At 39.7% G+C, this 11234-nt stretch overlaps 1 protein-coding gene across 1 annotated transcript; it reads left to right on the forward strand.

The window, feature by feature from the left end:
• The first annotated feature begins 2973 nt into the window (after positions 1-2973).
• On the forward strand, positions 2974-9630 carry LOC139724702 (proliferating cell nuclear antigen-like). The gene is made up of 6 exons (XM_071635825.1): positions 2974-3189; positions 5964-6084; positions 6709-6874; positions 7780-7971; positions 8354-8483; positions 9256-9630. The coding sequence occupies exons 1-6, from the start codon at positions 3090-3092 to the stop codon at positions 9327-9329; spliced, it is 783 nt and encodes a 260-aa protein (XP_071491926.1). The 5' UTR covers positions 2974-3089; the 3' UTR covers positions 9330-9630.
• The last annotated feature ends 1604 nt before the right edge of the window (positions 9631-11234 follow it).

Genomic DNA, 11234 nt, shown 5'->3' on the forward strand with positions numbered 1-11234 from the left:
CTTAAGCTTTTTTGCAATATTTTTCAAACTAAAATAATACATACATATATACATACATCATATCTACATCAATGTATGTGAAATATATAAAATTTCTTTAATCTTGATTTTTATTTTGTTGAATATCACACAGAATTTCTAAAAAATCCCAAAATATATCACCTTGAAAATTCCCCAGAATACGGTCACCGCAACCAGTATTCGGTCACGCGATATGCGCTTTCAAAGTCAATGCGTGGTCAAGGCAGCTGAAAAACGTGCCGTGCGCTACCTTGTTGGCGCAAAATTGCATCGGCGACGTTGCGGCGCCCGTTGCGGCGCCCGTTGGTGACTGAATACTGGGGAATCGGCACTTGCATTCAACCCTTGTACATTGAGACATTTGTATCGGCACGTACAGAAATTTTGTTTTTCTTTTGCTTTTTTGAGGATACCATCACACTTAAAGCTTGTGATAAGCAACAAATCCTGCGAGAGAATGGCGTATTTCTTGATTTTAAGCGCTTTTTCGGCGACCCGTACTCTTAAAATTGGGCTCAATCTGCGCGCGCTTTTGGAAAGTAAATTAGCGCCAATTCTGCACTTTTGATGTTAAATTTGGGATTTTGGATGGATTTTTGGAGGGGGCTAAGAAAGGAGTTTCCTGTTGTGAATGAGTGTGCATGTGCAAGTAGAAAGCATCTATGTGAATTGATGTGATTTGCATGTGTTGTGACAGTTGAACTTACTCATTTACTGGCTGTAGACAAGTGATAAGTGACCGAATATCGAATACCGGTAGCTGACCGAATACTGGTAATTACCCTTACCCTATTAAAGTTTACTGATACTACTGACCGATAACTAGAAGTCTAGTAGAAAAACTAGTCTAGATTTCTAGATCTAGTCACGGTAGGTTACCCAGGTATTCACTGCAAATAACATCTCCATCCTCACCGCACTAGCAATAGCATCTTGTTCCCCAACCAGTATAGCCAGGTGCCCGCACCTCGTCAGGGGCCCGAATACCGTCACCCCGCTTAAAATCGTTTTGAGCGCACTGAACAAAAATGTATGCCCGGGACTGTGTTCTGTACGCTTGAAACTTGGCAGGATTACTACAACCAAGCAAATTGTGGTGAAAACCGAACAGTTTTTCGCAAAAATCTAAAATTTTAATAGGGCTATAGGAATACGTGTTATATGTCACCCGCACGCATCTTTTACGTGTATGTCTATGGGAACATCACGGTCATCGCAAACGTCTTTTACGTGCTAAGTCTATGGGAGAGCGGGTGACGAGTTGCGGGCCCCTTCCTTAGCGCGCAACTTTTTCGCATCGTTCGCCTTTGACGACGATAGCTGCAAATTTTCAATATCGATCAGTGAAGTTGTGATTCCATTGGAATTTTCAGCATTTTTCCTGTATGTGAGTTGGATTTCAAAGAATTTCAGTGGCCATATGTGATTCAATTATGGGCAAACATTAACTATGACGAGGTGCGGGTCACCCAAGTATACTAATATAGTACTAATCTATCTACATTACGATCGCCCCACCACACTGACACTGGCACTGCCTACGCAAAATTCACCTTCTAAGTTCAGGGAGGTGCTAGAGAAGGAGAGACAACTACTGCTCTCCTTTGAAGTCATGCGCGGCACCGTCGAGAAGTTATACGTTCAACTACAGCAAAATTACAGGTGTTACCCATGTGCTTTGACAAAAGAGAGCATCAATAATCAGGACTGGCGGTGCCTCACATCTAGAAATACTTGCCCCTACTGCAATTCGCTCTCTCTCTCAATGTGATGGCAACAATGAATTTGTGTACCTTGTCCTTGAAATTGAATTGGAGCAGTGAATCAAAATGCAGTGTAAAACTGACAATTTTAACAGCAAATAGTTTAAAAACACTCTGGAACACGCTTTAACGGAGTAATTTATTTGAAAGATCAAAATATCCCAGATTAAAAGATAGAAGAAGGTAGTGGTGTGTGAATACTGCTGTCAATGTCCAGATGTCTGACTCTTCTGATCTGATGCAGCCATACCCCACGTAGCCCGACCCCGATCCCGGCGGCCGTGCGCCATCAATGCATCATGGCATCACGACACTTGTGCACAGGCCACAGCGACACGGCTGTGTGCCTATTCGGCAATCATTATGTAGAAATGCAAGTGTATTCCCCTAAGTCCTAACGTATTCGGAGGCCTACCTGTAACCAATTCAAGTGTCACTGAGCATTGCTGAGAATGAAAATAAACAACGATCATACCATGCACTTTGACGGCCACAGAATTAGAAACGTTCGACTCTGTCGCTTTTTGGAAACATCAAAACACAGGAATCCCAGGATACTTATATGTACGACGGTAATTGACATGTGAGTACAGCTCTAGGAACAGTCAAGTCTGTATGTTTACTATGTACTAGCTGTGTATATGCAGCGTGCACATCATCAATGCGTTCGACTTTTGGTTGCTGGTTATCGCATCGGTTGTGTATACTCGGTGGCGCTTTACAACCGCGCGCTGTACAAACTTCTCTGTACTGTAAAGCCTGTGTCGTATGCGTGCGATCTGCGACGCCCACACGCGTATAACGTATGCGTACACCCCGCGCGTCCCATGCAACTGTTGTTCTGTAGTACAGTGGTGTATTAAATTAGCAAGGTATCGATAACGCAATCACCGAACACGTCCGAACCTGTACGAACGGCCCTTTCGGCAACTGCATAACGTCATAATTCGCTGCTTCTACAATTCAACGCCAGCGTTGAGTTTCATTGGGTAACTCGGAATATCACCACTTCTCTTGGGCTGCGGCGAATAATATGAATAAATTTAAAGGGTCATGGGTCGTTTCTAATATCCGGTCAAAAGAATTTGTCCAATCAAATTTTCTCCCGCCACTTGAATATTCTGGCGCCGCGCGAAACATTGTCAAATCGTCATTATCCTGCAGACTGTGAAGAGAGGAGGTTCGTTTCACATCGTTCTCCTAACCACGAGAAGAATTCTGAGGTTAATGTGATCAGAAGTGTCGAGCACTCCTGAATTTTATTCATCTTTCATACCACCACTTTGGTTTCTGCACAATTTCAAGATGTTCGAAGCAAGGCTACTCCAAGGAACAATTCTGAAGAAGGCTCTGGAAGCCATCAAGGAAATGGTGAAGGATGGAAACTGGGAATGTTCATCATCAGGTAAATTAAGCGCAGTGCAGTGCCACATGCATGCCATAATGCCCAACAGCAAACTGTTGTAAATATGTAGATTTCTAGGAAATTCTACACTAAATTACAAGAACACTACGACTGGACCAGTATTGAGATCTGTTTCATCGCAGTTCTAATTAAAAATCGATTCAAGTCGAAGTCGGACCAACACACTTCTTAGTCTCCGTGGTCTCTAACTCAGTAACTGGTTAAACTTACAATCTAATTTTAATTGATACTCAATGATCTACAAACATTCAAATTCTTAACTCACTGAGTGATGATAAACCACACAATGATTATCATTAGATTTAATTCTCTATGCGCTTGACATTACATGTAGAATTCCAAATGTATCAATGCTTGGACAGGTGAGTTTTCTGCACCTTGTGAGAATCAAGAGAAGACAGGTTCCCTGTTCAACTTAAGGGGTAACAAATTCCAAAGAGTGGGAGCTGATAATAATCATGTGAAGGATCACTTCCTACCTACGTTTCGACTGCCAACAGATGAGTTGATGATCAAAGAGTTTTTGTTGGAATGTGATGATGAATATGTTCTGTATTATGACGTAATTAGACCTCTAACGTGTTATGCAATGTACATGTAAGATTGAGGAGAGAGATTGTTCTGAGCTTTAAAGCACAAATTCAGTCAACAAATGACTCGCTGCTGCAATGCAAGCTTCATGCTGGGCGCTAGAGCAGTTTCGGACCCAGTGCCTGAATTTCAGTTTTATGGCATAAAATTCAATCTTCAACTCAAAATGATATATGTGAACACCTTTTCCTGTTTCTCTGAGTCTGAGCTTGTCATCTCTTTGAACCTCAAAATGATAAATTTTATTTCAAAATCATCAATGCCGTCAATGGTACACATTCTGTGTGATACAGTCGATGGTTCGATGATACATCTGACTGTAGCGATCTCAAACCAGTCATAGCAAGTTTTTCTATGATCATATCCTTAAGAATAAGATAAATTTTCCCCCCACTTTCCATCAACTTCAACTTGTATCTTGCCAGCAGCAAGTTTTGCTATATTGTCAGCATGATTACAGGCCTCCAGAGCAGAGCAGTCGTGCCTTGGGGTCTGTTTAATGTGATATTGCATGTGTGTTAGTGTGTGCGTGTGTGTTTGCGTGTGAGTGTGAAGAGTCCTATAATATATTTTTTTCTTTCCTTTTTGTACAATATAATTCTTTTTCCTTCTCTGTTCATCTTTTTTTTTTGTCTTTTGTTTTCAATCTGTACATCCCTTTCTCTTTTTTTAAACTTTCAATCCATTTCATCCTTTCCTCCTTTCTGTTTGAATCCGTCTGTCTCTTCTTTCTTCCCTATTTTCTTTTCCTTTACATTTTAAGGCTATTCCTATCAAAAAAGTCTTACTTTTTTCTTTCTTTATTTTTTTTTGTCTTTTTAGGGCTATATCTTCTTTTCCCCCTTTTACTGTCCTTTCTCTTTATCCCTTACCTCAGTCTGTTCTCTCCTCTTTGTCTTTATCTCCCGTCTCCCCTCTTTTTTTAAATTTCTAATCGACCAAATAAGGCAAATTACATAATTTACTTTTTTCCGAGATCAATGAAAAATCACATTTTTCATTCTCATTTCATTCAAACACACAAACACACACTCAAGCAACGCAGAACACTCACCTCAATCAACTGCTTTGTAAACAACCAATACCGCAAGACTTGACAAACTTAGGAAAAGGGGGAATAAAAGTTTCTTTTTAAGTGTACCGTACCATAGAAAAACTCGCTGTGATCACAATGGAGTTTCTACATTCAGATCCGATGACTGACTGTACTGCGTGCTGCTGTGAGAACGTGTACTGTTGATTTTAATGCGAGCATTTATAATTTTTGAAGAATTTTAAGTGCTGACAAGCCCAGATGGAATAAGATTTTCACTTAGCAGGAGGTATGCGATTCTTTCTTCATGAGCACCCCAACCATGCTCATGAGGCCCCCTGTTCACTTATCATCCATCTCCCATCTGATATAAATTGTTGCAAGTTCGCAGTGATTTTTTTTTTTTTTTTTGTATTGAGTTAGGGGGGGGGGGGGAGAGCATTGAATGCCAACCAGTTGTTAACTCTAGTCCATTCATGTAACATATGTAACATATGACAAATGATAATTTCGTTAATGAAATGGTCATTTCATTAACGAAATGACTGATTTCGTAATGAAATAGGCCATTATTTATTTCATAAATATGATCAGGAAGTAGTGCCTGACTTGGGTTTAATAAAAAAAAATGCACAAGAGGACATAGTAAAAAATTGTATATTTTTCGATCACAAACCCCTCCAAGAAGAAATTCATTTTACATGCGCATCAGGAAACCATGGAATAGTTTACCTAGAAATTTAATAGATGCACCCAGTGTCTTCAGCTTTGAAATTGGTTTGGATAAACTCTGGGAAAATGAACCCATAAAATTTAAGTTTGACGCCACGCCACCAGCTCATCTTAAGGACTGAACCTGGATCTGAATACAGAGGCTCAGCCTGCGTTCAGAATCTTCCATAGGTATCCATAGGCCATGCAACACTTGGCACCCCATAAAAAAACTATGGTCTTTGTGCATGGTTAAAACGATGGTTTCAATTCTACCACCTTCGTGAATTCAGGCCTTAGAGTCGATTGTTACAGTCAAAATACTGTTGGTTCAAAAGTAGCTGTTGCTTGGGGATGTCAGACATTTAGGGCATTTCTGCCTGTGTGCTGAACTCTTGATTATTTGTTTCTCCCTCAGGTATCAGCATGCAGAGTATGGACTTCAGTCATGTAGCTCTCATCATGCTCAATCTCAAGGAGTCCTTGTTTGACAAATACAGATGCGACCGGAACGTCACACTTGGTCTCAACCATGAAACGTGAGTGTTCTTTAAAGCTGTTGATTCCTATTTGAGGCGATGTCCTCGACAGACCCTAAATGGAGTGTTCTCAACACTGGCATAGAAACGGGATAATAAGACATTCGGATGGCACGCAGGAGTAGTTATGCAATAACTTGTCTATGGATGATGAGTACTAATTCAATTCTGAGATAACTACAACACTCTATGAGCACTATAAATATGTCTTTGAATATTATAGGCCTACCAAGAAAGAAACTGAACTATTGTTTGGATGTGGTTTTTAATACATCTTTGCATGACAGTTTAGAATTTACCAAAGACATGAATTGTCTTGTAGGTACAGTACAACAAACACTTCGTTCAGATAGATACATTTTAGCAAGATGTCAGCTGAAATAGTTTGTTGTAGAACATGTCACTGGGTAAAATTGCCTTCATTCATTCGTTCATTCATTCATTTATTTATTTATTTGCATGAAATCCCAGATTTTATATTGTAGAAAAGCAAAGAAATGGATATTTCCATATAAGGTAAAGAAGAGAAATCGGCTAAGTGTTCCGCTTAAGCTACAATGTACAATGAGAAGTACAAACAACTGATTGTATTACCATGCTTGCCTTTTGTTGTTGTTGCTATAGACTCTCAAAAATCCTCAAGTGTGCTGCCAATGATGATGTCATCACATTAAAAGCTGCAGACCAACCAGATGAGATTAACATCCTCTTCCAGTCCAGCAATGATGAGAAGACATCAGAATTTGTTGTGAAGCTCATCGACTTTGATGGTGAACAACTTGGCATTCCAGTAAGTTTTATTTTATTGTAATTTATTTTTATTTTTTCAACATATTGGTAGGGGAATGTGTGTTGAACTATTGTGTGTTGTGTTTTTTTAAGAGAGCCGAGCCCCAAAGGGACGTGGCACAATACTGTGGTACTATTTGACTCATACCATGCAGTTACCCTTTCACAATTTATTGCTTTTAAGTTTATGCTCGCCAATGGAAAGAAAAGGGAATGACACAAACATTGCATGGAGATGAAAGGGCAAAATTGTAAGGAGATTATGATTTAGTGGAGTAGAGTGATTTAGTGCCCTTTTAGTGTAACGAAGTCCTCGGGACAGTTTTCTTTCCTTAAATCAAAATTTCATTATAACTGAACAGTAAAGTACATAAAGACGTATAGATGATAATTTGGGGACCTGAATTTTTACTGTGTTATAACAAGTAGTTGAACATGTAACAGGGGTGCACTGAATGATTTATCCTATCACCCAGCATCCCAATAACTCCACATCCACATCTTCTGTATTAAAGTGGCAGATAAAAACAAATGCAATGTTTGGGGCGTAGGAGTGTAGGGGTTAAGAGGTTACTGTATAAGCTGTTATTTTCGTGAGAGTTTAATTTTCGTGAATCACTGTTCGGCTGTGAATTTAACAACACCCGAAAATGTTGCCATGCGCTAGGTTAGTCATGCACTTACTATAGCCTTGAAGTCAATTCGTGAAAACAACATCTCTTGAAAATATCTGTATGCAAAAATAACAGCTTATACAGTAACCTGTGCTGTGCCAGTATATTCTTTTCCTAACCCTTCAGTACTTATGACTGCTGATTGGCACAGAAACCCCCATAGCACTGTACACTGCCCAAAGTCTGTGGTACAGGAAGGATTAAGTGAATAGTAACTTTCTTTGCTCACCAGGACACAGAGTACACAGCAACCATCAAGCTTCCCTCACAAGAATTCCAGAGGATCTGCAGGGATCTCAGCCAATTTGGGGACACCGTCGTGATTTCAGCCAAGAAGGGTTCTGTGGAGTTCTCTGGGTCCGGAGACGTGGGAACAGCCAAGATTGTGCTGAAGGAGAATGGTGGCATTGATGATGACGACAAGGTACGTTGGTTGGGAGTCTTCACCCATCACAGTTTGCACAGCTTGCCAGAAACAAACAAAATTACCCCATTTTGTTTACAGAAAGAAATTGTATTTATAGAAGGATTACAAGTCATGTGCTTGAATGTTTTATTTTGACCAAGAGAAACTTATGATCGTTTTTTTTTTTGGGGGGGGGGGAAATGATGTGCCTAAGGCTGTATTGGACATGCAGTCTGCCTTAACAACATTAGATTCTTTATTTATATGCTTTTCAATGTAGGCTTTGCAACACCACAACATCGCATCCAACTCCTTTAATTAGGAGCAAGTTGTTTGGACTAAAAGGGCCAATACATGCATCCATTCATTTCTCTCCCCCTTTCTTTTCTCCCATTATTAGATTTCAGTTGAGATGGACAAGGACCAGCCATGCAGTCTCTCGTTTGCCAACCGATACCTCAACAACTTCACCAAGGCCACTCCCCTCTCAGACACAGTGACGCTTCAGCTTTGTCCAGAGAACCCCCTTGGTAAGTTTATGTCTGCAGGGAAATGTGGAAATGTGTGCCTTATGCCATTTTGGGGGGAACAGAACTTTGCACTAGTGCACTACTCAGAAACTCTAATGAATTTGTGTGTTGAAGTATATATGGGCCTACTGGGTAATTATTGTGATATGAATGTAATGTAGGGGAAAGGGAAAAAAATGCTTCAGCACTTCTGTTAGATCGTCAAAGAGAAAGGCCCATAAATTTAATCATCTGAAATTTCTCCCTAGCGTCATTTCATTTCTGTTTTGCGTGATCCTAACCCAATGCATACGAGCTTTGAAAAGATTGAACATACATAAGCATTGAAATACGAGGGTATAATGGTTTGAGAACCCAATGATTGCACTGAAATTTTAAACCCAACAAGGAATGTAGTAGATTGATTTCAATTTCAATTTCAATGTGAAGAACTCATACACTTGATATCTAGATAAAATATGGAGCTCTTTATGTGACTGTGTACCAGTCATTGCAAGAAGGTATATTTACTCCAGGCTGATTTGAGCTGCACACTTGAAAGTGCAAGGCACAGTATATTTTTTTACCAAAGGACTGTACTTTTTCCCCCCATAAACACTTCTCCTTTGGTAGAAAAAAAAGAAGAAGCAGTAAATGCATGACAGTATGATTCAAATGAACTTTGCAAGTCATAAATTTGCAAGGGGTTATCATGCACAAGATCAACCAGAAGATAAATGTGTGTGTTTGTATTATCATGGCCGTTCCTTTTTTTTCCCCCATTCTTGTGCAGTTGTCTCGTACGACATCAGCAACATGGGCTTCATGAAGTTCTACCTGGCACCAAAGATTGAAGAGGAGGACTAGGCTGCTTTTAGCAAGCGAGGGCGGTGTGATCTCTGCTGCAATGGAGGACTTGCAATCCATGGACTCGTTTTGTGTGACGCTTGACATCACGCACACCAACAGAATAATGAACGATTCAGATTCATCAGTGTAGTTTGGAATCATTAGGCAGGAAGAGGCAATCGGATCAGACCAAACACCGTCACTGAACGCACAGCATTATGAGCACCAGGCTTTTTGTATTCAATTTACCCATTCTGGTGTAAGAAGCGGTGACAAGTGTGTTTCCTTCACTGTGTTGGCTATCTGTGCTCTAAAGTTTTGTGGGGTTTTTTGGTGAGGGGGGGGGGGGGGGGTGGGGGTGGGAATGAGGCTCATATGATTCATGATGGGCTCTTCCTTTCATGTGCTTCTTTCAGTTTTAATTTCCCATAGTCATCATTCAATTTGCTTGAATGCATGGGTCCACAGCAGCTGTGTCTGCAATGTCCTGCATAACTTTGACCAAATATGAGGATTGTCGTGGATGCTCTCTGTGTGAAGTAGGTTTTCATGAGATTACTCTTCGGCATGAATCTTAGCCTCTCAGCAGCTAGATTGATGTTGACTCAAGCAAAGAAAGCACAGTGTATAGTGCTAGATGCGACACAACCTGATGGTGATTTGTCCCTTATGCCTGAAAAATGTCAATTTCCTCCCATTTACTACACAGTTGGTTTGCGTGCCACTACTACAGATGGATTCTGAACACACACAGAAAAAGAGTTTATTAGAGTTTGCCAGGAATTTGTCCTTCAATGTACCTTTCTTTGTGTCCTGTGAATATGTATCATGTGTGTAAATATTTTCCTATAGCTTGTGTCCATTCTCTTGTTTGTGACAGTGGAATGAACTTGTAATATTTTTACTCTTGTCCAAAATACATTATTGAAGTCCTCAAGAGAGCTGCTGGCGACATGATTCTTATTTCATTCACATACAACAGTATTTTATATATCTGGAGCAGAGTAAAACTAATCTCTGTGACATTAGATTTGTTTTGGCCAAATGTCATCAGCTACTGTATGTCATTCTTCAAACTTTCAGATTCTTCAGACTCTTGCATCAGTTTCCTTGTGCACATTTAAAGTTTGAATGGCACTAGTGCCATTTTGTCAAGTACATATTCAGTTCAATTAAACATATTGTATTTGTACAAAGTAATTTGGCTGTGTATTTGTGCTGATTATAATATGTAACAAGTGGGTCTTTGTAGTGAGTGGATGAAAGGGTGTTAGTCGGAGGAATGTGCATGGTGTCTTTGCGTGTGTGTGTGTGTGTGTGGAAAATGGTACAGTACAAACAAGTCCATTCATATCTCTGGTAGTGTTCATACAGCATATCAATATTATGAACAAAGATTTTCAACATGTCTAAACTTGAGGATTAAGGTCAGTTCTGTTAGGAAAACTCTGCAATGAATGAGTGGATTGATATTCAAGTAAATGGAGAAATGAGTGTGAATTAATGCATCCATTTACAAGTACAATACATGTACACTGTACCGGTAAATAAATGAATGGAAGAATATTTCTAAGGTGATACATGTACATGTATAGTGTATCAGAGTAAACTTTGTTATTCAAGAGTTGATGCATGTATGATGAACTTTTTACAAACCGTGGTACATCAGAGTACAGCTTAAACTGAGGAATACTAGTACAGAAAAGTCCTTGACACATTGCAAGTTGACTAGTGGATTCTAATCCAATAGTCTGGCAGAAATTTTATTAAAGACTGACAAACACTGAAATAAGGTAAGGCACATTCCTAAATGTGTGTTTTCATTTTCATTTCATTTCATTTATTTCTGCATGGTACAATTAATCAACAAATCACTCTCACAGAAATACACATTGATTCATCATTAATCATGGCTGACTTTGC

This window comes from Diadema antillarum, unplaced genomic scaffold (genome assembly GCF_040938485.1).
Source record: "Diadema antillarum isolate AM-2024a unplaced genomic scaffold, OU_Dant_1.0 scf00000226, whole genome shotgun sequence".
Classification (NCBI taxonomy): Eukaryota; Metazoa; Echinodermata; class Echinoidea; order Diadematoida; family Diadematidae; genus Diadema; species Diadema antillarum.

Bases quoted from the DNA above. Each gene is read 5' to 3' on its own strand.
- LOC139724702 (XM_071635825.1), top strand. From the start codon at position 3,090: ATGTTCGAAGCAAGGCTACTCCAAGGAACAATTCTGAAGAAGGCTCTG. The intron at 3,190-5,963 runs GTAAATTAAGCG...TTTCTCCCTCAG, and splicing joins CTGGGAATGTTCATCATCAG to GTATCAGCATGCAGAGTATG. The intron at 6,085-6,708 runs GTGAGTGTTCTT...TTGTTGCTATAG, and splicing joins CTTGGTCTCAACCATGAAAC to ACTCTCAAAAATCCTCAAGT.